This window comes from Ixodes scapularis, unplaced genomic scaffold, assembly GCF_016920785.2.
Source record: "Ixodes scapularis isolate PalLabHiFi unplaced genomic scaffold, ASM1692078v2 PGA_scaffold2__306_contigs__length_199485367, whole genome shotgun sequence".
NCBI classification, from domain to species: domain Eukaryota; kingdom Metazoa; phylum Arthropoda; class Arachnida; order Ixodida; family Ixodidae; genus Ixodes; species Ixodes scapularis.
Window position 1 is genome coordinate 57,603,075 of NW_024609857.1, and position 24,786 is coordinate 57,627,860.

A 24,786-nucleotide genomic window follows, 5' to 3' on the forward strand; every position below is an offset into this window, starting at 1 on the left:
TGGACTTTCCAGACGTTAATCCACTGAAGTGTTTGATGTCGGCGTGACGAAACATTAGCTTTCGTGCGCTACGCACTTGAGAGTGCCATGGAAATCCTTGCAATCTTCGGCTTCGCCATGATTATCAAGAGGTTTACTCAAGTAAACGCCTCGTACAAAGTGATAGTTTCTTGACACCATTAAAACTGAAATGAATAGAGAAAAAATCGGTGCAGCGAAGAACACCTTAACCTAAAAACGCAATACAAAGCATCATGCTTGCATTGCGTAATGACACAGCGCAGACATTATTTTGATGTCTAAGCAGATGTTCCGCCTCATCATTCGCTGAGCTGATTTCGTGGATCGCAGAGATTGGCTCTTCGAGTGTTTTGCGGTTATGTAAACGCGCAGGCATTTTTAAGAGAGTAGACTTGTGTTTCTAGGCCGCCGGCAGAAAAGTCAAGAAAACTAATCCTAAAACAAATTAACACATTTCAAAATTACATCTGGTGGTGGTCTGCCCCGGAATGCTGCTACGTCATGAGCTCCTTAGAAACAGCGCTTGTTCTAGGCAGTATGGCTCGCTGGTGGAGTTATATACTCCTAAATGTGGCTTGGCGGAGAACGCTAACGCGTTTACTACGTTGTATATGTTAAAGCTTCCACAGAGCTTCCGCAACCTGCATTCCACACCATCAAGATCAATGGCGCTACTTTTCCCATCAAGATGGGGAAAATGGCGCCATTCATTGTTTCGGAAATGCTCGAGACACGCGCCACGCGCGACTTCCGGGAAGAACATGGCGTCTAAAATCTCGCTCCGTGCTTCGCAGTGCCGCCATGATCCTCCCGAGGGCTGCACGTCGCACGCATCTCTTGCATCTACGCACCTTGCGCTACTTTTAACATATGAAGGGGCTTTAGCGATTGTTACACGTTGACGCCACCATGCGGTAACGCTTGCAACTACAGTGCCCTTGGCAGTGCAGGAACTATTGACGTCATCAGCGCGATACGCTATGCGCTTCTCACTTGCCGACTTCAAAGCGAGAAGTAGAGAGCTCGCGGTCACGTCATTTCGTTTGCGTACCCCTTTAAGACTGATACTTGTGCCGCTAGATAGCACTGAATTTTTTTAAAGGGTTTATTGTGGCCAGCCATAAAGTGCGCGTGCACAACACCTAAACACGGAAATGAATGTGACCTCATACGCTTTTATGAAAAGGTGTAGTAACTCCGCCTCCAGCGCGCGCTCGTAGCCTTCCACTGGGCTTTTGCTGCGCGTTCGACGACGTTTATTAAAGGCAGAAACCTCGAGCTGAAGGCGAAGCATCTATTGACTTCTTAACTAAGATGTTTTAGGCTTCAAAGCGCTTCGTGAAAAAAGTGATGTTATAGAACTCCCATACAATCCAATAATAGCGAGGACGCTTTTCTTCAACAATGCACGTGGAATTTTGATTAAGTAGAAACGTTCTAGAACGCTAACAATATTTCTGATCTAGCATTCGCATTTGCTTCCGAAATCTGTGAATTCAACGACACCTAGTGAAATGGCAAAAAGCTGACGTGGCATATTCGCTCGATTCAACGAGTCTTCTAGTTCCGATAAATTCACTTGGTGTTTCAGCGCAACTTGTAACTGAAACAAAAAATCCTGGAGACAAACTTTAAACAAAAAAGGGGGGGGGGGGGGCAACTTCTAAGAACTTACGTGGTTAAGGCAAAACTCGAGTTCGGGAACCTGGTATGCCGTGTTAACGTTTACCTAAATGTAAAAAAAAAAAAAAAGAGTTTATGTGTTTTGCAGAATAGTTACCAATGGCAATCAATGTCAAAATACCGATGGCAATCAATGTCTAAACCAAGCACCACTCACCAGAACCAGTCCGGCCTTGGCCGCAGCGAACTGCACCACCACCCACTCGTAAAGGTTCGGCGCGAGCATCCCTATCTTGGAGCCAACCGCAAGCTTGAGGGAGACCAGACCAGCAGCGAACTGATTAACCTACGTCAAACATGAACCACGCAAATATTTAGGGACTGAGACACCACGACGATCACCTTTATCCTGCCTAAGGTTGTGTTCTTTTTAAAACTGTAATTAGCCATATTTTAAACTAACACGTCGTCCTATTGTAAAAGACTCTATGCCTCTAGTAGCCAGTTGAACGGCGTACAATAACGTCAGTTGAGAGCGTTGCTCTGAACATCTCCGCTTGCGGTCGAAGAGGTCACCGCTCAACATTCTTTAAAATGACGTGGGAACCGCGTGAAAAAAAAGAGTATTGGTGTAAGCCCTGCGACTAAATGCCGGTCTAAACTAAACAGGACTGCGGGTTGCGGGTCTCGGAAACCGCAGTCTTAAAGGACGGTCCAAACCAGCCCGCAAGACGTCGGCCAAAATAATACGAAGAACGGAATCCGTTTTTTACAACGGAGCTGTTAAGGGCTAGTTTCCCCAGTTTTGTGTCCGTGGACAAAAAAAAAAATGTCGACACAAAACTCTGGGCAGCAAGTCTGGTTGCCACCGTCGCTTATAGATGGCGGCAACTTTTCGAGCCTTCCACTCTGGTTTTCATCAGAGTGGAAAGGCTGAATTTCTCTAAGCGCTGTCCCAGAAGTTGTCCTCGAGGTCGTCCTAGAAGCAGTCCTTGAGGTCGTCCTAGACGTCGTCCCTGAGGTCGTTCTACGCGCCGTTCTTGAGGTCGTCCTAGACGACGTCGTCCATGAGGTCGTCGCAGGCGTCGTTCTTGAGGTCATCCTAGAAGTCGTCCTTGAGGTCGTTTTAGACGTCGTCGTCCTCTAGGCGTCGTCCTCTAAGCGTCGTCCTTGAGGTCATCCCACCATATTACAGCTTCTCTGGTCTTCCTTCTCCACTAGAGTGGAAAGGCTGAAAGTGTTTGTGTGTGTAATTTTATGAGTTTAGCAGGCCGGGAAGGCCCGTGAATGTGTGCGGAATTGTCTGGATCAGGGGTGGCCGGACAGACATATCGATAGAACCATTAAAAAAGTATATTAAAGACCGACGACCAGTTCGCGCTTTCCACTTTTCCCCCGCTTCCTCCTCTCCCCCTTCTACCCTGTCCGCCGTTGCCTGTTTCCTTCTTCTCTAGGGTGAGGAGGATATTCTGCCTTGCAGAATCGCGTGTCTGGTCGTCGGCTTTCAAACAAAGAGCCGCAAAAAAGGGGCCTCATATTTCAAAACAAGTTTTCTTCTTTGTGCGCTTGTTATTTTTCGGAAGTCCTGCAAAAGGAGAAAGGGAATATTAAAGGCCGACGTACAACCTCGGTTTTCTGCAGAGAAGATAATTCTCTTAGCGCTTCCCTCTCCTAAGCTCCGAGGGGAGCCAAGTTGGGGCAAGGCAAAAAGTGCAGGGCATAAAAGAAAAGAGGAGGCGAGCAAAAGTGGAAAGCGCGAAGTGTAGTTGTTTCTGTTGTATTCTCGCCCTCCAATCAACTAAAAAATCAAACAAAGGGCGCCTTTTCTCCCTCTCCCGCTCGTGATGTGCGTTTTTTCCTTTCCCGCTCAACTTTGTCGTCCGCAATCCGGCCCGTCGGCTGTGCCGTCCAAACACTCCCGCGTTTGAAAGCCCGTTGCAGATCCTTCGAAAGTTGAAATATATTTAACACCAAATGCGGGTATCGGAAGCCACAAAGTGTCACCAGTGGCGTCACACGAGTCGCACTAAGTTTACGGTTTTCAGAGCCCGCAAGCCGCGATTAGGGTGTACTACCGCAATCTTGTTTGGTTTGGATCACTCTTAATGCTCCTCCCCCTTGGCCAATGTCGTATCTTGAATCCTGATCGAAAGAAGGCCGCTGAGCTCCGTCCAACCGGTTTTCCCCTTCCCTCTTCTTGGCGCTATGGAGAGAAAGAATATGATACTGGCGATCGCACGTTTTATCATTAAAATATCGAACACTTAAGTTTTTTTTGTTTTCTTTTGCGTAATTGCTGTTTTATTAACAAAACTGCAATGGCTCGAGTTTTTTTGTCTCCGTGAATTTACGCAATGATTGCAAAGCCGCTAATGAAGACGTGTACTAACGTCATCTCTGAGTTGCGTATATGTCTTTGTGATGTTCTGGTGGCGGGACACGACAGCGGCGTTGTCTCCTTTGATGTCGGCCGTCCTGTCCACCACCTGCCCCAGGGTCCATGGCAGAAGAGGCTCTCGTCCGGGATTGTGGAAATAGCTGAGGCTTGCTAGGGTCCTTAATTGGGGAAACAAAATATGCGTCAATCAGACAATCGTGCTCGGTCATGTGAGTGCAGTCAGACAGTGCAGTTCTTTCTACGCCAAATGAATCGAAGAGATGCCAAGACGATGGCTGAGGTTCCTGGAGGTGTACGAGGAGTACTTTTAAACACTAAAATAGTTTCGTGCTTGTCGACTTTTTTTTTTTTCATTGTCTCGGTAGGAAAAAAAAGTTTCGGCCAACTTTAAACTACTCTTGTATAACGCACTGAAAAATATGAGCTATCTGCAACAAGTCTTTATTTCAAACTGTTTTTGTTCAGACTCCACCCATTGAAAAGGCCAGCTGGAGAGCCTGATCTCGCCACACCGATGTCTCTTTTCGAGCAATAAAGACCGTCCGATATGGTCACCGTCATCGAGGATCTTGAATAATTCTCGCCTCTAGCAAAACTTTTTTTTGTATATATAACTTAGACATACATTACATTACATCACTTTATTACCTTAAAGACCACCGTGTAGGGCGTATTAAATAAGGAATGAGGTGTACAAAATAAACATTTGATATAGTGCAACATGAATTCACTGCGATAAATGAATGGTGATATTTTCTATGGAACTCAATAGGCAGGTGATGGCAGTAATGTTGAAGGAAAGGTCGTTCCGGTCTTTGACTGCTAGGAAAAAAGTGAGGGAGAGAAGGGGACGGTGCGCGACTGTGGGCAGGCGACCTGGAGCAGATGACCGGTGCGGTGGGACTTGCGTGCTGGGGGTACGATGTAAGGTACGATACTAAGCGTAGAGTAGAAGAACTTGTGAAATAGAGAGAGGCTAGAAGGGGGGGGGGGGGCGGCGACGACAAGAAAGAGATAGCAAACATGATTCAGCTTTTGGAGACGATAGACTGACATCGTACGAGTTTGAAGCATGAATGAATCTAATGGCACAATTTGGAAGTGCTTCGAGTGCGTTGATAAGATATACTTGGTGTGGATTCCAGATTGCGGAGGCGTATTCAAGTTTGGGTCTCGTAAGCGGTTTATAGGGAAGTAATTTCACGTGTTGCTGTGCATGACGTAGGTGACTTCGCCCTAGACTATAGTGACTGTAACAGCGAAAGCGTGTCGACCAGTCAGAACTAAGATTTTGGGTGATCCAGTTAAGCGTTAATTCCTATTAATTTATTTCTTACTGCTTGTCTTAAGAAAAGTGTATCCCAAATTCTTTGCAGCAATTGTGTTCCTACGTGAAACGTTCTTGGTTAGGCGCTAGTGCGCTAAACCACTAGCGCTAAGTCAAGAGTTTAGTGGAGCTACTGCTAGTTAGACTTAGGGTAAGAGTTAGTGCGATTAAATGAGAGTTACAGTTAGTTAAGAGTTAAAGTTAGAGTTAGTGGTGCTAACCTCCCTACCATTAACTCGCGGTTAAGCTTTTTGTGGCTTTACTTAATCTGGAAAAAAAATAGCCTAACAGCGTTTCGCGTTAAAACTATTCGTTCGTCGTCGCCACTGTTGCTCACGAATTACAAGGTTACAATCGTGCTTACCGGTTGGAGCTCCTAATCACCTGCGGTGTACATTTTAGCTTGCGCAGAGCGCAGTAGAACACGGGTTGGCTAACCCCCGGCATAGAGCTTTTCTGACGAGGAAACAGACCGACTTCACCTACACGCACAATACCGAAATGGGAACCCGGCAAGCGCCTACAGTGCTCCGGTCTCGTACTGCCTGACGCATGTTAAAGACCCCAGGCTAACAGTCGTACTGCTCTTGCTAAATTCCTCGTCTCATAAACAAATAAACAATTTTTCATGAACAAGTAATAAATCATTTTTAAAAAAGGTTAAAATCTTGAACAAAACGATGTCATTAAAAACACAAAAACGTTTTGTTCGCGCTTTTTATTGAGTATGGACCAACTCGCCCAAACCCAAGTTTTAATGCGACTAATTATTCCAGGTCTGGAGCATCAGCGGCGCAAGTGCGCGGGAATTACGGCTATTTGTTGTTACCACAATCTGTCGGACAGATTGACAGGAAAGAAGAGAAAAACAAACGGCAGGGTCACAATATAAAGCACATAAACACAAAAAACAGGAATGTTTTGCGCTGTTTTGAAGTGTGTACAATTAAGTGCCCGGTGAATAATCCGCAAGAGCGAGTTTCGCCGGAATAAAACTATTTTTCCTCAGATAATCCGTACCCGGTGCATTAGATCACACGTGAAATATTCTCATAGACAGCTCGCTTTGAAAAAATGTCTGCTTTACCAGCGCACAAAGCTTGTTGTCTAAAAATCATCCTTAACACAATCTATCGTTCTCAAAATTCGCCATGTGTCGTCCTAATGAACGATATTGAAAAACCAAACCCTTCAAGAGTTCGCATCGTGTAAAATTTAAAGTTCTAGAGTTGTGTATTCCCCGGATTACAGTGCGAAAGGCACGGCATATTGCGCTACATTCCTCCCCTTACCACAATCTCTTTGAAGCGTTATTAAAAAACAAAACGAAAGAAGTATTTTTCCTCCAAGTCCGCACCGGCCACAATTACATTAAAATTATATTACTTTGTACTGTAACTGCGTAAGCGTTTGATGGTTTTTCTTGCGTAGTGATAACACGAGTACTTTAATTGATGTTTGAGGTGACATTTAATTTGTGTAGCCGTTACTATTATTGTTTCCTCTTGTTTTCTTTTCCTTTTTTTTTTTTTGTAACGCAAGTGTTAGGTTTGCTACATCAAATTCTTGGCTCAAAAATAAAATCGCACTATCTCGTTCACAAGGATATCAGAAAAATATCGGAAAAAAAATTAAAGCACCGGATAACAACCTTGTGTGTGTAACAGTCAGGAAACGTAAACTGCCCACCAAGGTCTTGAAAACAAAAACAAAAAAAGAAACAAGCAAATTACCCGCATGTCCCAGGCGTGACTTTTTTGTCACAACCAAAGCTCGAATCTAAGGCGGTCAGTTGATAGGTGGCCCTGATCCAAGACTGAATAATAACATTAAAGCAAGGATTGATTCAGTGAGTGATAAATATTTTGGTTGTTCGTCCCAGGTAATATCGGCCACCACACAATAAAGGAAGAAGGTTTTTGACTTGTTGCTTGTTTTACTTCTCAGTCGACGACCAAAGCCGACTTGGTGTCTCATTGTTGTTGTTGTTGTTGTTGTTGTTGCTATTTGCATGTGTGTCTGTGTGTGCGGGGGAGAGGTGGGGGGGGGGGGGGGGCGTGGTAACGTATTCAAACATTCGCAGATTCCTTTTTTGAGCTCTGAGAACCTACATGATATGTTGAGGCCACTATTTTTTTTTTTTACAATAATTTTATTGTTCCTTTAAGCTCTGAAACTTCAGCGTCGTATTCATTTTGAACCACCAGAGCTACATTTTCAATGTGCGACAGTACGCTTTCTTTTTTTTCTTTTTTTTTTTTTTTTGTGAGAATAACGTGGACTTTTCTTCACGGCAGACGTCCGCCGGTAGCAAAGGCATTGTGCATCGAATTAGGCAGATGACTGGATCTTTCCGAAAAGAGTTTGAGCACACCCCATGCGTGCCTTCAAGGTCAGCCATAATATATTCTGGTCAAATTGCGGTGGCCTCGCAATCGTTAAATGTAATGCATTCTGTTGGGTGCCCCTTTGAGAGGATCGAGCAGCGAACTGAACTGAAGGAATAAGGGTTTGCGGTTGCGTCCATATTGCGTACATGTGTCATCGAAACGCAAAACAAAACACGCCTAAAAAAATGCAAGAAGTTTTCGCTGTCCACGTAAACAGTTGCTGAATATTTCATTAGCAAGAGTGTTGTCAATACTCCTCCGTTGCCCAGATCGGAACGGCTGATTATTCCCCTGATTTGTTTTCAGATAGCAATACGCGTAACGACGTTTTCTCTCCTTCTCTCTCTTTCTCAAAGAAGTTCGTTAAAAAGGACACGACAGTCCGCATGAAAGCTATATTTCATGAATATTAGAATACCTCATCGATATTATTGGAAAGGAGGTGATGTTTTTATTTTTTATGGCGTCCTGGACTACACGTACCAGCTTCAGAAACGGAACCGAGGGCGGACGATCGATTTGTCCGTCGATATAGACCACTCCAATAATTGCCCTCTGCGCGCCGCCATTTTCGTCGGCTCGGCTGCGAACGCGTCCTAAGCATGCGCAGTGGCGCTCTCTTTGACGAAATGCGAGACGCCGCGCCGCGCATGCTTTCACGGGCCAGTGGCTTGGCGTTTTCCGTCAGGGTAATAGGCGCTTATAAAGGTTTACACGTGGCTCTAATACAGGAATTCGGAACAATGCCCTCTTTACCTTTCACGTTTGCGGCGCGTATACTTTGCCAACACCAGCTAGCATTAAAAGTTCCCCGTGGAGGTTTCTGAGATTGAATAATTATCGCGATGACTCACTCTGCGGGCTCAAGATATCCTAGAAATCCGTAAATCACAACGATGCGCAGCTGATTCCAGTATTAAGAAAGCAATCAAAGATTGAGCACACCGTTGTCATCTCTGGCGATGGGAGGCGGATTGTTTCGGCAATAAAAGATGACATATGACCATTGAATCGTAGTCCTGCGTTAAATCGTAGTCCGGACTGTATGGGCAAGCGGCCGATGTATGGGCAACAAGCCGCGTGCATTCGATATATCACTCCGCGGTTCAACCGGTCGGAGTCGGAGGATCCTTCGCTCGCTACTGGCTGACAGTGCTCCTGGTTTCAAAACATGCTCCTCCCATCGCCGGAGTTGACCTCGGGTCATTATTTAGGCATTTCTAGGATGCTTAGAGCCAGGAGAGTGAGTTACCGCCACATTTAGGCGATCTCAGAAACCTCCTTTAAATCCAGCAAACAGCCTTCTCTGCCTCCACGTGACGTCATCACATTCGAATGGCGCCACCTCAACAAGTGGGCCCGAGCCAGACGCCGGGCATCCTTGGGGCGCATTGATTGGACACGAGGTCCAGCCAAACGCTGACGCAGCTCTCGGTGTTCAATTGAACCCGTAAGTGATGACGTCACAACATGGCGCTGAGCTTCAAACAAACCGTTGCTAGGGCCGTTGTTATGGACAAATGCGTGGGGGGTGGGGCCTGACGTGGGTCACGATTTGTCGTCTGATAAAAAGGTTAATATGTTTTGTAAGCATTGTGTCTGGTAAATATGTGATCATTGTTTGTATCGAGGTGCGGAGCACGGTGTGAATAAAGACGACGACGACGGCGCTTGAGCAGTCCGAGCCGAGGGTGATAGCGAGCCATACATCACTTCGCGTTCGGTCTCTTAATTATGATATTTCTTAGAAATATCACATTGGCGACGAGCAAAACGTAACAAACTACGCCGGCAAAGACACAAAGAAGGACGGAGAGGCACCAGATTTCTTGGCAAGGCAAGTCTTTCTGGATTTTCTCCGATTACGATGCCTAAGCTCGAACCCTTTCTCGGAGAAAGCAAGGATGAATGGGAGGAGTATGAGGAAGTACTCGAGCAATATTTTATTGCAAATGACATAGCAGAGGAAAAGAAGCGCGCAGTATTTTTGTCAAACTGTGGCAAACGCACATATTCGCTTCTCAGAAATCTTCTGGCTCCAGAAAGGCCTAGAGATGTTGCCTATGACGACATTATCACGAAACTGAACGGGCATTACGCTCCCAAGCCTTCCGTAATTGTAGAGCGTCTGAAGTTCCACACAAGGATTCGTCAACAAGGAGAAACCGTGAGCGACTTTATTGCATCTCTGCGGAAGTTGGCGGACTCTTGCGACTTCAAGACGGTGCTGAACGACATGCTTCGAGATCGACTAGTCTGCGGCATCAATAACGACCTCATGCAGACCCGACTTTTGGAAGATGCAGAACTGACTTTTGAGAAAGCGGTCAAGGTCGTCGTAGCCATGGAAGCCGCGACGAAAGATTCCCAAGCAATCGCGTGCCGGGCTGGGACGACTTCAGCTGTCGAAACCAACCGCCTATCAGAGCAGTCATCTAGACAGTCTCGGTGTCGTCACTGCGGAAAGTCACACGGCTCAGCAGCATGTCGTTATGCTAATATGACATGCCACAACTGCAAAAAGGTTGGCCACCTCTCAGCGGTCTGCACAGCAAGATCCTATGACGAGTCAAGCAGCGTCAAGAAAGATGGGAAAGCTGCGCGAGACTATCAGAACTCGCCAGGACGACGGTCGAAAAAGGCGCCATCGGCGGTTACAGTTCACAGCCTCGACGACCCCAACGATCAGGACAGTGACGATGATCCCCTAACGTACAACATGTGGCAACTGAAAGCATCTCAGGTTCCTCCAATTATTATAACGGTCATTATTCAAGGCAAACCAGTTGACATGGAACTCGACACTGGGGCAGGCGCCTCCGTAATGGAAGAAAGACGTTTACGAGAATTGTTGCCGGATGTGAAGGTTGTCCCCTCCAATGTCGTTCTTAGAGGGTACTCAGGAGAGTTGACACCGGTTCAAGGTTGCGCCGAGATCCTGGTGAAGTACAACGATCAAGAAGTTCATTTTTCTGTTCGTCGTTGGCAGAACTTCCCCAACTCTGCTGGGACGAAACTGGATACAAGCTCTGGGTCTACCTCTTGCTGACGTCGTAAATCTACATAATACATCAACAGAGGGTCTTTTCAGCAAATTTCCAGAGGTGTTTTCTGGTGGGTCGGGTCTGCTGAAGAACGTGGAAGCCAAGATTTGCGTGCCAGATGGATCAAGATCCCGGTTCTTCAAGCCACGACCAGTCCCCTTTTCATTGCAAGATCTGGTCACTCAAGAGCTTCAACGGCTAGAACGGGAAGGAATTTTGAAGCAAGTCAGGACTTCTGACTGGGCAGCCCCGATTGTCCCGGTACTAAAAAGAGATGGTCGAGTGCGAATCTGTGGAGACCTTAAGGTCACCATAAACGCAGCAGCCCAGGTGGAAACGTACCCGATACCGAGAGTCGAAGAGCTCTGGACGAAGCTCTCCGGAGGCATCAAGTTCTCTAAGTTGGACCTCAAAGATGCTTACCAGCAGGTGGCACTCTCTCCGGCCTCAAGGAAGTACGTCAATATCAATACCCACAAAGGATTGTTTGAGTACACAAGGCTACCTTTTGGTGTTTCATCAGCGCCAGCAATTTTCCAGCGAGAAATGGAAAACCTGCTTTGTGACCTCAGACACGTTGTCGTCTACTTTGATGACATCTTAGTAACTGGAGTGGATGACTCGGACCACATGAGAAATCTCGAAAAAAGTACTTCAGCGGCTAACAAATGCAGGATTGAAGCTGAAGTTTGAAAAGTGCGAGTTTTTTGCATCAAAGGTAGAGTATTTGGGACACCTGATAGACCACACAGGTCTTCACCCTTCGCCAAGTAAAGTGGAAGCAATTGTAAAGGCACCAACTCCAAAAGACACAAAGCAACTACAAAGTTTGTTGGGCCTGCTTAATTTTTACAGAAGATTTCTACCCAATTTGTCAAGTGTCCTGGAGCCGTTACATCGGCTGCTGGGAAAAGGATCACGCTGGGAGTGGTCAGGAGAGCAAGAATGCGCGTTCGAGCGAAGCAAAGAGCTGGTAACTTCTGCTGGTGTCCTTGCACATTACGACCCCACGAAGCACCTTGTGCTAAGCTGCGACGCTTCACCCTACGGAATTGGAGCTGTATTGGCGCACAGGAGTTCCATGGGCGAGGAGAAGCCTATTGCGTTCGCATCACGTCGTCTCATGGCAGCAGAACAGAACTACAGCCACCTGGACAAAGAGGCTCTTGCACTCATGTTTGGAATAACAAAATTTCACCAATATCTCTGGGGTCGACCTTTTGAGGCAGTCACTGACTACAAGCCCCTGCTGGGACTATTAGGCGCTGACAAAGGCATTCATTCCCCCACAGTGTTCACCAAGAATCCAAAGGTGGGCCTTGAAACTAGCTAGATACAGCTACGCCTTGGTCTATCGTCCTGGAAAAACTCTTGGTCATGCTGATGCGTTGAGTCGCCTACCACTGGTGACTAAGAAATTCACAGTGCCAAAGCCCGCAGATGTTTTCATGTTGGAACGTGACCACAAAATTCTCTCCCCAGAAGCTATTGCGACAGCTACGGGACGAGATCCGGTGTTGTCGAAAATACGTGAGGTGCTATGGGCCGGTTCAACTTTTCCCGCTACACCAGAGTGGCAAAACTACGCTACAAAAACGCAGGAGCTCAGCGTGCAAGACAATTGCGTGCTATGGGGTACGAGAGTAGTAGTTCCGAAAATCCTAAAAGGAAGTGTGCTGGATCTCTCCTGCATGAGGGACACCCAGGAATCACCAAAATGAAGACGGTGGCAAGAAGTCACGTTTGGTGGTATGGCATTGACGAAGACATTAAGGTCAAGGTCAACAGCTGTTCTGTGTGTCAGGAGCACCAGCGAGCACCACAACCAGTGGCAACAACACCTTGGCCCTTTCCCGAAAAAGCTTGGTCACGCCTTCATATAGATTTCAAGGGACCATTTCAAGGACGATATTTCTTAATCCTCGTAGATGCTTATTCCAAGTGGCTCGAGGTGATGGTCGTTCCCTCACCTTCGGCGGAGGCAACGGTGAATTGTCTTCGATCAATATTTGCCACGCACGGATTGCCTGACCTGATCATGAGTGACAACGGACCATCCTTCACAAGTTCTGTATTTCAGGAATTCCTGAAGAGGAACGGAATTCGTGGTATGAGGATCCCCCCATGTCACCCGGCATCTAATGGGGCTGCGGAGAGAGCAGTTCAAACAATCAAGAACAAACTCAAGAAAGCTTCTTCGGGAGATTTTCAGACAAAGATTTCACGAGCCCTTCTGCAGTATCGCACAACACCTCACGAGATCACTGGACTAACACCTGCGGAGGTCCTAATGGGACGGAAACCGAAAACTGCAATGGACTTGCTGCATCCTGGTTTCCGTTCTAAGGTCGTACTAAAACAACTGAAACAGAAGCAACGTTGTGATCATGGAGCTAGACGACAGCCACTGCTGCAACCGGGTGACAGCGTTTGGGCAAAGAACTTCCGACCAGGGCCTGACTGGATCCCTGCGTCCGTAGTGCACCCCGCAAGCGCATCATCATCACAGGTTGTTCTAGATGACGGCACATGTTGGCATCGCCACGGTGACCACCTGCGACAGAGAGTTTGTCCCGCTTCGGAACAAGAGACATCTGGTAACCAGTTGCCAGAATTGCCATTAGTGGACGTTACATTACCCGGATCTTCTGCGCCGACATCCCCGAGAAATCCAACAGCGTCGTCTGTACCTCCGGTGCCACCGCCTGTACCTGCGGCGCTAGCATACCCGCAACGTTCCGCACCCGAGTTTCAAGCTCCATTGGTCAGCCCTAGCCAAAAGGAAGCTTCCCTTATCGGATCGACTAGTTCTAAAGTTGAAGCGAGCTCAAAAGTGAGAAGATCCACGAGAGTCAAGAAGCCAGTGTCGCGCTATGCGGCATAGCGAACCAGGGGTAAAGGTGTGTTATGTATCTAGGTGCGGAGCACGGTGTGAATAAAGACGACGACGACGGCGCTTGAGCAGTCCGAGCCGAGGCTGATAGCCAGCCATACATCACTTCGCGTTCGGTATCTTAATTATGATATTTCTTAGAAATATCACAATCATGAACTCCTTTTCTATCGTCTCAGTTCCATGTAGCGGCGATAAAAGTCAGTAATGAAGTTTTTCGACCGGTTTTGCTGTGCTAGCGGACGACACGGTGGCTTTGCGGGTCCAATGAACCTTCCAGGTGAAGCACGCGACTGCGTTGAGTTAAGTTAGTGACAAGCGACGAACTTTTTATTCACATGGTGAACTTTTATGGGATTTCAGAAGCGAAGAGTGTTCGTGCAAAGCTTTAATAGACTGTTGAGGTGCGCGAGCTCACGAACGTCTTATACTTCGTTTCACCTTATCTGCGAGCGAAGCCAAAGCTAAAAGCGCGAGACCAGCGCTTTTTGCGTTTCTCCCCAGCTCGCGCGCTCGAGCAAAGCCTGAACGCACGGACCTTTCGCGCTCGCGCTTCCAGCTTTGCCTTCGTTCGCACATAAGGTGAAACCAAGTATAGAGGCGTCCGCAGTTTTTGAGAAGAATGAAAACACTGTGAAGCCGAATCCCGTAATGATGATAAGTTACGCCGACGATGTAAAGTGTATCAACGTCGAAGTGCAGACCAGCACCTGGTTCAAGTTATCACGGCCCAGATGTTCCTTTAGCGCACATTTATGTGATAAAACGAACGGTCCTTAACATCTATAAACTTACCTGATATTTTTACCCAGTTCTACTGATACTTGCGCTTCTGCTGAAAAAGAAAAAAATCAACGGGAATGTTTTTTTCACGTTGATGATTACAAGCAGGTACGACACATATTCTCATATTGTGAGACTGCAAACGAAATATGGAGGCTGGGACTGCAAAATCAAAATGAAAGCCTGACGCTGCTTTGACTATGTACTAAACAAATGTTACTCTCGCCGTATTTTAGCAGATCTCTATACCTGTGACAATTTTCGTCGGACGATATCCCGTATCACACGTAAATATTAATCGGTTTAATAAACCCGATGAGTTTTTTAGACCTTCCATGTTCCCAATAAAAACGAGATCAAAATCGTATCACTATGAAACTATTCAAACTGTGGCACACGAGTTGCTTCAGTCATTCCGTATGCGTTCGTCGTCTACGGCAGGCATCTCTAGACGTCTCGAGGACCGGAGGTTGCCATCGCAAATATTTCAGAAACAGCCTATTTTCAAAAAACGTCGGTCGTGGTAAGTGTGAGACCGAAGCTTCCTATATATATTCTTTTTAAACGTTTAAATTGAACATCCGGTCATTGAAGGATCGTTCTTTGGGTCCCATATATTCGCCCATAGCAGCGCCTGCTAAAAGTCTGCTAAAAGTCAGCAGCCCATACACATTTGCAAGAAAGGCTCCTGTGCGCTGCCATTTTGAGCGATGCTGGCGCCCCGTACCGTTTCCGCCATGCTGGGGTGCGCCAGGGGCACGTCACTGGGGTGCGCAATCACAAGATGGTGCCGTTTGCTGCATCGCCGATGGCTAACGTTAGCGGCACACTTACTGTCTCGGAACGCAGGAGGAGGTATCCACACAGAATCGTAGCATCACATATTGTAGGGCGGGGCATTTTTAAGGGTTGGAGCTGACTCTATAACGATCGCAGCCTCTGTTCCTGCATGTTGTGGAAGCCAGAGCTGCCGCGAGCGCAGCCATCGTTGATGCAAAGGCCATGCGACTTGTGGCGCATTCTGAAGAGCGCCTTGAGATGATATTTTTGAAATATTTCGATTTGTTACCGGTTTAGGCATTTTATTTAATTATCCGTGCTCTTTCGCGGTCGAAGACGACACGTGTATGTTTTGTAGTTATTTTTTTAATTTCTTTCTGCGCTCAGTAATGTATGCTTCGGCGAGAGACGCTTGGCAACATTGTACGACAACCAGCGAACGTCCTGGCTGGAGAGTAGGTCCGCCTCACCTTGGCGCGCGGTTCGAGGTTAAGCCGGGATCCCACTTGCAAAGGTGTATTAGCGCCGAGATGTTTCGGTGGCGCCCTCTCATGGTTTCTCTCCGTGACGTCACGACTGGGATTTGCCTCGCCGTGACGTCACCAGTTGTTATTCTGGCTACTTACCATCGGGTGCGACGACGAGTTCGATGGTGCGTTTAAAAAGCACAGTAGAAGCTATAGGAGCCATCGCAATCCGAAACTAACACCGTCAAAGTTGACAATCTGACAATGCTCATATGCCCATGGTTTGGCCAATCGTGGAAAGCTGACCACAGCGACGCTTTTGGCCGCGCTTATCGCCAATAGAGGCCCCACGAAGACCGCAGTCGCAAAAACCGCTGCAAGCCTAAAGCGGGTTTCACATGCAGCGATTTTGGCCCTAATGGTACGTTTACACTTGCGGATCCGCTAGCGAATCCGCCCAGCTTTTGCCGCTGGGGCAAAACGCTGGGCGGAAAACGCGGCGGCGAGCCGTTTTGGTCCAGGACCTATTTCTGCCGCCGAACGAGGCGTTTCGCTGACCGGATGTGACATTCGTGCGCGGCGCGACGCTGCCTACGTCACGAGTACGCGTTCTTCCGGGAGCAGCAACGTCCGGGAGAGAGAGAGCCGAGGCGGGAACTCTCGCGCCTTCTCGTCATATTTGACGAGACGTTACGGGAACCGCTGCCGCAGCCGGCGCTGCCGCCACTGCTCGAAGGAAATAGATGTAAACGCAACGCGCTCCTCGCCGCCGCCGCCGGGAGCGGATCCGCTCCCGCGGCAGCGGATTTCTCTTCAGGTGTAAACGTACCATAAAGCGGCGCGATTTCTGCCGTCGCGGCGCTCGTGCCACTGAATTGCTGGTGCTGGCCACAGCGCCGCGACGGCAGAAATCGCGCCGCTCTAGGGCCAAAACCGCTGCATGTGAACTAGGCTTAACTCTCTTCACCCTCTTCAACTGCAACATCAATCCCCCCCCCCCCCCCCCCCCACTCTCGTCGACGAGCTACATTTAAACCCATCATCGCCATTTCTTTCAAAAATTCATTCGTGCGATACCATTTCATCATTGTTGGACGAGGCGCCGTGGGCGGCGCCGCGACTTGCCTTTTTGCGAAGTCGCGGCTCTCATGAGCCGAAATAAATCACTATCACTATCACTATTTTGATTGACTCGCCCACGACTCACCTTCCTGTTATCTGCTGAAATGATTAGACGCGCAGCTTGTTTGAAAACAGCATCGTGGGCATTTGTTCTACACCTTTTGCGCTTCGAAAATATGAACCTTCAGATTTTGATCAACTTCTTTCTTGACAAAGGTCGGTGTGCTGCGGCGAGAAACGTGGAGCACATTTCGTGCTGCTCCTAGGTTCCGTAGACCAACGACATGGTGATTATGATAATTCGCGGCTATTTCTTTGTAATAATTGGTTTGGTTGCGAGCGCTATCAAGCACCCCGCAGTGACAGTCTCTACCGCGCGAATGAAGTGGCCTGAGGAGAGCAGCGAGCGCGAGAAAAATCTCGGAGGCCATGGATTTACACTTGGAGCAAAACGAGTGGTCCGGACGCAAGGCCGAAGCCATGGAAGGCGCGAATACAGCGCTCGTAGACTGGAATGAACTGCAACGAGCTCGTGCTCTGTACCCTTGCCCGTGCACTGTGCTGTTGGTGTCGCCCGCATTGTGGACAGAGGGAATAACCACGTGTCTCATAGAGAACTATGGATAAACAAGAAAACGCTTGCCCTAAATTCAATCTGGGTCTCGAGGCAAATAGCCTACTTCACCGAACGCTGTAGATTAGTGTCAATGTAGATGAGACATTTTGTCTGCGCCGTACTACTGCTAGCCCGGTGACTTTAACGTGCATCATGCAGTAGTGATACTCGACCGCACGCCCGTACGATGCTCATCCAGATCAAAGTAGTCAGGAGTGCGCAATGAACAAACAGACAGACCGACGAAGAAAAAAAATTGGGTTGTGTGCATGTTTATACAGCCTAGAACTTGGTCTGCCTCAACAGGCGACGAGTCTCCCAGCTGTTGATGAGAAAATTAGCCGGTGCAGTACAACCGCTAACCTGGGGTCTTTAACGGACAGAGAAAGAAGTTTATTGAGCCTCTGTGAAGCGCCGCCCTTAGAGCAGCACCGCGGGCCGCTCCCACGTGGGGACGGGGAGGCCTATAGCCTCACCGCCGCATCGTGGGCTTTTTGGACAGCCCGGAGTTGTGGGAGAAGCTCGGAGCTCGTGATGGCAGAGCTTTACTCCTTCTCGGTGACTTGATTGGGCCCCCGTAGATTGAACAAAGAATCACGAAAATTATGACAGTAATGTGCTAGAGTGCTCTTGCACTATACCAAAATTCTCACTAGCATCGTAATCATCTTGACCATGATCGCCTCGCGTCTTCGTTCCACTTTTTTTTCGCCCTTATGTGCACCATTTTACTCCGTTCTTCGCAAGCACCTGCAGAGCGGATGTGAAGCTCCTTCGCTCCGAGTTCGAGAGATGCAGCCGGCCGGCAGCTACTTCCACGGGGTGAGCAATCACCCGTTGCTGCCGTACACGACCGGGGACGTGCTGGACAGGACCTTCCGTACCAAGGGAAGCAACGTGGCCATTGTGTCGTGCCATCAAAACATAACCAAAACCTACGCGGAACTCAAAAGGGACGTGAGTACTTATACTTGTTCGTTCCAGTTCTGCACTGTGTTTCAGAGCGTCGTAAAAAAAGCCGTATAAATTAGTCAATAAACAGATCGAAAGCAGTGAAACTTATCACAAAGGTTTACTTAGGTGGTGCATTTATCATACCCATATTCTGGGGGTGTAGGTATTCGGAGAAAAAATGCCAAGCAAAGAAAAATTCTATATTTTTCGGCCAACGGTAGGAAGATGCATACTTAAAACAGAACGAATAAAAACACGGAGTACGCTCACAAATAACCATATGAAAGACTGGGGTTGTCTATGAATGTCCTCCGTGTTTTTATTCTTTGTTTTCGCTATCCATACCTGCAACACGCTCGTTTTAATCAGGAATAGAAATGAAACAAGCCATTTGAGACAGAGTTCTGTCGTCCCGTTTTTTGTCTCTAGTCTCTTTCTTCTTTTTTTCTTTTTTTTCGCTCTATTGCCTGGTTGACGCTGTTACTCACATTTGGGGCTCGAATTTATCTCACCTGTTTTAGGGTGTTCATCTCTAAGAGGCTTTAAATTATGCGTACCATGTGGTGCCATATTTGAGTAGCGGCATTAATGAGGCATTAAAGAGTGCAAACTGTCTCTCTTTTTCTTTGGTTGTTGTTTGTTTTTGAATAGCTGCTGTTGCAGACGCCTACACGTGTAGCGAGTGCAACTATACTAGTAATGTGCTGCTTGGAGCTTGGGTAATTTAGCAAAAAACCGGAATACTATACTGCGCTATATTATAACTGGGAGCGAAGCCGAAGTGACGAGCGCGCAGACATGTAGCTCTAAACAGCGCTTTCACTGTACGGGTACTCGTGCTCAGAAAACCCAGTCAAAACGTGGTGTTCAATCTAGTAGCTTCCGGTTTGCTTGCACTTATAATGAGAAAGAATATAGTCTTTCTGATGATGGGAGCTTTCAGAAACCTAGCGTCAGAAAGGTCGATTAGCATCGCCTTATTTACTGGGAGATGACATTCTCAGGCAATATATTGATGTGCGAACAATAACACACAGGCATCTGGAGCGTCGACTCTTCAAAACTTTATGTACGCGCTCACTTTATGTCATCCCCGTGTGTCTGTAATTGCACGGGAAGTTAAATTTAACTGTTTCAGCAGCATCATACCTTGGTCGCCGAAACCTGATAACGTATACCACGCGGTCATAAAAACATTTAGCACTGACTTGTATTTTTAAAGTTGTACAGCGCACGAAATGCAGTATGTATGGTGCGATTGTTGAAAATTATTTAGGACATTAAAGCGTCGTGTCTGCGATTTAAGTAGATCGTGACGTCGAATTCCTCGCTAAATTTAGCGGGAAAACTCTTTAGGTAGCGTGACATCGATTTCAGCGCCAATTTTAGCCGGGAAACTGAATCGGTGTATAGGTCACGTGGCACCAGGTCATGTGACCTCAATTGTTCCGCTCAATATAGCGGGAAAACTAAAGTGGTGTACAGGTCTCGTGACGTCAGGTCGCGTGACATCAGATTTTCTGCTAAATTTAGTGGGGAAAGTGAATTAGTGCATAGGTCACGGGACAAAAGATCATGTGACATCAATTTCCCCGTCAGCTTTGGCGAGGGAACGTAATGGGTGTATATATCATGTGACGTCAGGTCACGTGACATCAGATTTTCTGCTAAATTTAGTTTGGAAAGTGAATTAGAGCATAGCTTACGGGACTAGAGATCATGTGACATCAATTTCCCCGTCAACTTTGGCGAAGGAACAAAATGGGTGTATATATCATGTGGCGTCAGGTCACGTGACATCAAATTTTCTGCTAAATTTAGTTTGGAAAGTGAATTAGTGCATAACTCACGGGACTAAAGATCATGTGACATCAATTTCCCCGTCAACTTTGGCGAGGGAACAAAATGGGTGTACATATCATGTGACGTCAGGTCACGTGACATCAGATTTTCTGCTAAATTTAGTAGGAAAAGTAAATTAGTGCATAGGTCACGGGACTAGAGATCATGTGACATCAATTTCCCCGTCAACTTTGGCGAGGGAACGTAATGGGTGTACATATCATGTGACGTCAGGTCACGTGACATCAAATTTTCTGCTAAATTTAGTGGGGAAAGGGAATTACTGCATAGGTCACGGGACAAAAGATCATGTGACATCAATTTCCCCGTCAACTTTGGCGAGGGAGCGTAATGGGTGTATATATCATGTGACGTCAGGTCGCGTGACACCAGATTTTCTGCAAAATTTTGTAGGAAAAGTAAATTAGTGCATAGGTCACGGGACTAGAGATCATGTGACATCAATTTCCCCGTCAACTTTGGCGAGGGAACGTAATGGGTGTACATATCATGTGGCGTCAGGTCACGTGACTTCAAATTTTCTGATAAATTTAGAGGGAAAAGTGAATTAGTGCATAGGTCACGGGACTAGAGATCATGTGACATCAATTTCCCCGTCAACTTTGCCGAGGGTGCGTAATGGGTGTATATATCATGTGACGTCAGGTCACGCGACATCAAATTTTCTGCTAAATTTAGTGGGAAAAGTGAATTAGTGCATAGGTCATGGGACTAGAGATCATGTGACATCAATTTCCCCGTCAACTTTGGCGAGGGAACGTAATGGGTGTATATATCATGTGACGTCAGGTCACGTGACATCAAATTTTCTGCTAAATTTAGTGGGAAAAGTGAATTAGTGCATAACTCACGGGACAAGGCATCATATGACATCAATTTCCCCGTCAACTTTGGCGAGGGAGCGTAATGGGTGTATATATTATGTGACGTCAGGTCACGTGACATCAAATATTCTGCTAAATTTAGTGGGGAAAGTGAATTAGTGCATAGGTCACGGGACTAGAGATCATGTGACATCAATTTCCCCGTCAACTTTGGCGAGCGAGCGTAATGGGTGTATATATCATGTGACGTCAGGTAACGTGACATCAAATTTTCTGATAAATTTAGTGGGAAAAGTGAACTAGTGCATAGGTCACGGGACTAGAGATCATGTGACATCAATTTCCCCGTCAACTTTGGCGAGGGAGCGTAATGGTGTATACATCATGTGACGTCAGCTCACGTGACATCAGATTTTCTGCTAAATTTAGTGGGAAAAGTGAATTAGTGCATAGGTCACGGGACTAGAGATCATGTGACATCAATTTCCTCGTCAACTTTGGTGAGGGAGCGTAATGGGTGTATATATCATGTGACGTCAGGTCACGTGACATCAAATTTTCTGCTAAATTTAGTGGGAAAAGTGAATTAGTCCATAGGTCACGGGACTAGAGATCATGTGACATCAATTTCCCCGTCAACTTTGGCGAGGGAACGTAATGGGTGTATATATCATGTGACGTCAGGTCACGTGACATCAGATTTTCTGCTAAATTTAGTGGGGAAAGTGAATTAGTGCATAGGTCACGGGACTAGAGATCATGTGACATCAATTTCCCCGTCAACTTTGGTGAGGGAACGTAATGGGTTTATATATCATGTGACGTCAGGTCACGAGCCATCAGATTTTCTGCTAAATTTTGTGGGGAAAGTGAATACGTGCATAGGTCACGGGACTAGAGATCATGTGACATCAATTTCCCCGTCAAGTTTGGCGAGGGAGCGTAATGGGTGTATATATCATGTGACGTCAGGTCACGTGACATCAGATTTTCTGCTAAATTTAGTGGGGAAAGTGAATTAGTGCATAGGTCACGGGGCTAGAGATCATGTGACATCAATTTCCCCGTCAACTTTGGCGAGGGAGCGTAATGGGTGTATACATCATCTGACGTCAGGTCACGTGACATCAATTGACGTTACGTGACCTAGACACCAATTCAGTTTCCCCGCCAAATTTAGCGGGAAACACACGGACGGACGGGCGAACAAATGAAAGGAGGGACAAATGTTTTGGAGGGAGGGTTCTGCTAAAAAGCATATCAAGTTTTAAAAAAAAAAAGTTTTTAGAGCCTATTCTGACAGCCTTGATCACTGAACGTCATTATAAACACTCTGTCATAGCACTTAAAGGAGAGAATAAACGCAGCCGTCCTGCTACGGCTCGAGGCAAGAATTCACACCTATAGACCCTTTTTCAAAAACCTGCCAAATAACATTGGCAGTGGCCATTTTATGGCCACGGAGAGCTTCATTGGATCCGAGTCTTGGCCGAATGCTGACGCTGGACTCGTTCCCGATACGAGCCGAGCCGAGTTCACGCCGAACGCTGACGCAGACCTCGTGTCCAATACGTGCTCAGAGTGCGTGCCCAGACGGCGGCGGTCTCGGATAATTTACGTTGCAGCTACTAGATTGCGCGAACTTTTTGAAAGGGTGTATCGCAGGCAAGAGCTACTCCGTGCCATCGGCGCCATGACGTGGCTGTCACGGCAGCCGCGTCATGGCGCTGATACTTGGCAGAAAACGTCGCACCAACAGAGTCGTCACACGCGTTAGAGAACCGAAAACGTCATATAGACCAATTTACTGTTTTTCGCGTTTATGCCTTTCAGGTGGATCAACTGGCTGCGGGGCTTGTATCTCTCAAACTTGGTATTCAATCGAAAATTGCCATAATCGCGTCAAACACGTACGAATGGGTCGTGACCCAGTTTGCTACAGCCAAGGCGGGGCTTGTTCTGGTAAGTTGGCGGGTTTGCTGAACGAGAACAACTTTGTGTGTATGAAAAAACATTGAAGAAGCGGTTGAAACTAAAATAGAAATGTAAACACGGACTGATTGTTACCTAAATTATGAAAGACTCACTCAAAGCGCGTGTTAACTTGGTCGGACATGGTCCTTCGTTTCTGTTATACAGCGTGTCCCCCCCCCCCCCCCCCCCCCCCAAAAAAAAAAAAACCTTGTTTTTGTTTGCTTGTATTGCAAGTATAAATTTCGCAACGCCGAACACTCGGTCTCCGCTCATACGTATACACTAGAGGTCCGGACCAAATGCCAAAGTTTCAGAGGTTGCCGTTATCTGGTTCAAAAGTTACGAATGATTTTTAGGAACTTTCAATGGGAAAATGTGTTCGTTCCCGCTAGCTGACGCTGTTCAGCTAGCGCAAGTAAAGCCCCTTGATAAAAGCGTTTTTTACAGGTACCCGCCAACCATTGTTGTGGAAACGCGCGAGACACGTGCCATGAGCGGGTGCTCCGCCGCCATTCGCTTCCAAGACCCGCTCATTTCAGTGCTGCGCCGCCATTTGCTTCCAAGGGCCGCTCGAGACATGGGCCTCGTGCACTTGCGCATTTGACGCTACTTGCAAGACAAGCGCAAACACATCGAGGGGCTTTAAGCGCAAGGAGAGGAAGAACTCCTCTTCTTCCTCTCCTTCATCGTCGCCTGTCTCCCTAGTCTCAGGATTATAGTTCATCATGTTTAATTATCACCAGCTCGTTTGCACCCTAACATTCTGTTCACATATCTCTGTGCATTCGTGGGGTTTTGGTCGACTACAATTTCTGTAGCGATCATTTCCTAAAATATTAATAACCTTCGAATTAGATCATAAATTTCATAGTTTTCCAGCATGTTATGAAATTTTGGCGTCTGGTGCGAACTGAGAGCTGCGTTTCTGTCATCGTTTTTGTTTTTTTTTACATAGAGCTACTTCTTCCTCCGCGCTTGGAAGGTAATGCAAAGTTGAAAGACTGATGTCACGCAAACTTGGTCACGAAAGTGACGTCACACAGATAAGACCGGAGCGCCGACCGATTTGCATCGCCGCGCTCCCTGACGGCGCGCCGTGCCTGCTGCCGAGAACCGCGCGCGCGCCTTTTTAATGCGATAGCGTTCTTTAGCTACCCCCGGATTTTTAGATGCGGAGCATCTCTTGCTCGGGCTATGTCCCGCGGCGTCGTAGTCCGCACTCACACTACGCATGCGCAACTCTCCTCGCTGCGCGTGCGTTCTCTCTCTCTCCAACAGCTGCGCGAAGTGCACGCAGCTACCAGCTGCGTCCCTCTCTCCAACAGCTGCGCGTGCGTTCTCTCTCTCTTCAACAGCTGCGCGAAGTGCACGCAGCTAGCAGCTGCGTGCACTTCGCATGCGTTCGCTTCTACTCACACCGCGCGCGCAGGCGCAACTCTACTCTTCTAGTTTCTTCTCCTTCAAGTTTGAATATAAGCAGCGGTAGCGCGCTGCGGGCGTTCAAGGGGAGGAAGAGGCCGAGTGGGCTAACGCGTCTCAGCTCGGAGCGTGGAGCGAAAGCTTGCGCTGGGAACCTCGTGGGTTCGAGTCCCCGCCACCCCCGCCCGTTTCGATCTGGATGAGTTTCGTACCGGCACGCGTTCGTGTGATGACTACTGCGTGATGCACGTTAAGAATCCCAAGTTAGCGGTTGTACTGCACTGGCTA

The 24,786-nt window shown here is 47.3% G+C and overlaps 2 protein-coding genes across 2 annotated transcripts in view; one reads left to right on the plus strand and one right to left on the minus strand.

The window, feature by feature from the left end:
* Positions 1 to 5,816, minus strand: part of LOC8034826 (medium-chain acyl-CoA ligase ACSF2, mitochondrial) — a 38,562-nt gene extending 32,746 nt beyond the window's left edge. Inside the window, exons 1-4 of the mRNA XM_029987450.4 lie at positions 5,734 to 5,816; positions 4,035 to 4,200; positions 1,862 to 1,990; positions 1,697 to 1,750 (exon numbers count right to left, since the gene is read on the minus strand). Of these exons, the coding sequence (XP_029843310.4) occupies positions 1,697 to 1,750; positions 1,862 to 1,990; positions 4,035 to 4,200; positions 5,734 to 5,816 (432 nt within the window). The remainder of the gene's footprint in view (positions 1 to 1,696; positions 1,751 to 1,861; positions 1,991 to 4,034; positions 4,201 to 5,733) is intronic.
* A 12,401-nt stretch (positions 5,817 to 18,217) lies between these two features.
* The window catches only part of LOC8026594 (medium-chain acyl-CoA ligase ACSF2, mitochondrial), a 65,835-nt gene continuing 59,266 nt past the window's right edge, over positions 18,218 to 24,786 (plus strand). Inside the window, exons 1-2 of the mRNA XM_029987457.3 lie at positions 18,218 to 18,421; positions 22,939 to 23,067. Coding sequence (XP_029843317.2) covers positions 18,257 to 18,421; positions 22,939 to 23,067 — 294 coding nt within the window. The 5' untranslated portion in view covers positions 18,218 to 18,256. The remainder of the gene's footprint in view (positions 18,422 to 22,938; positions 23,068 to 24,786) is intronic.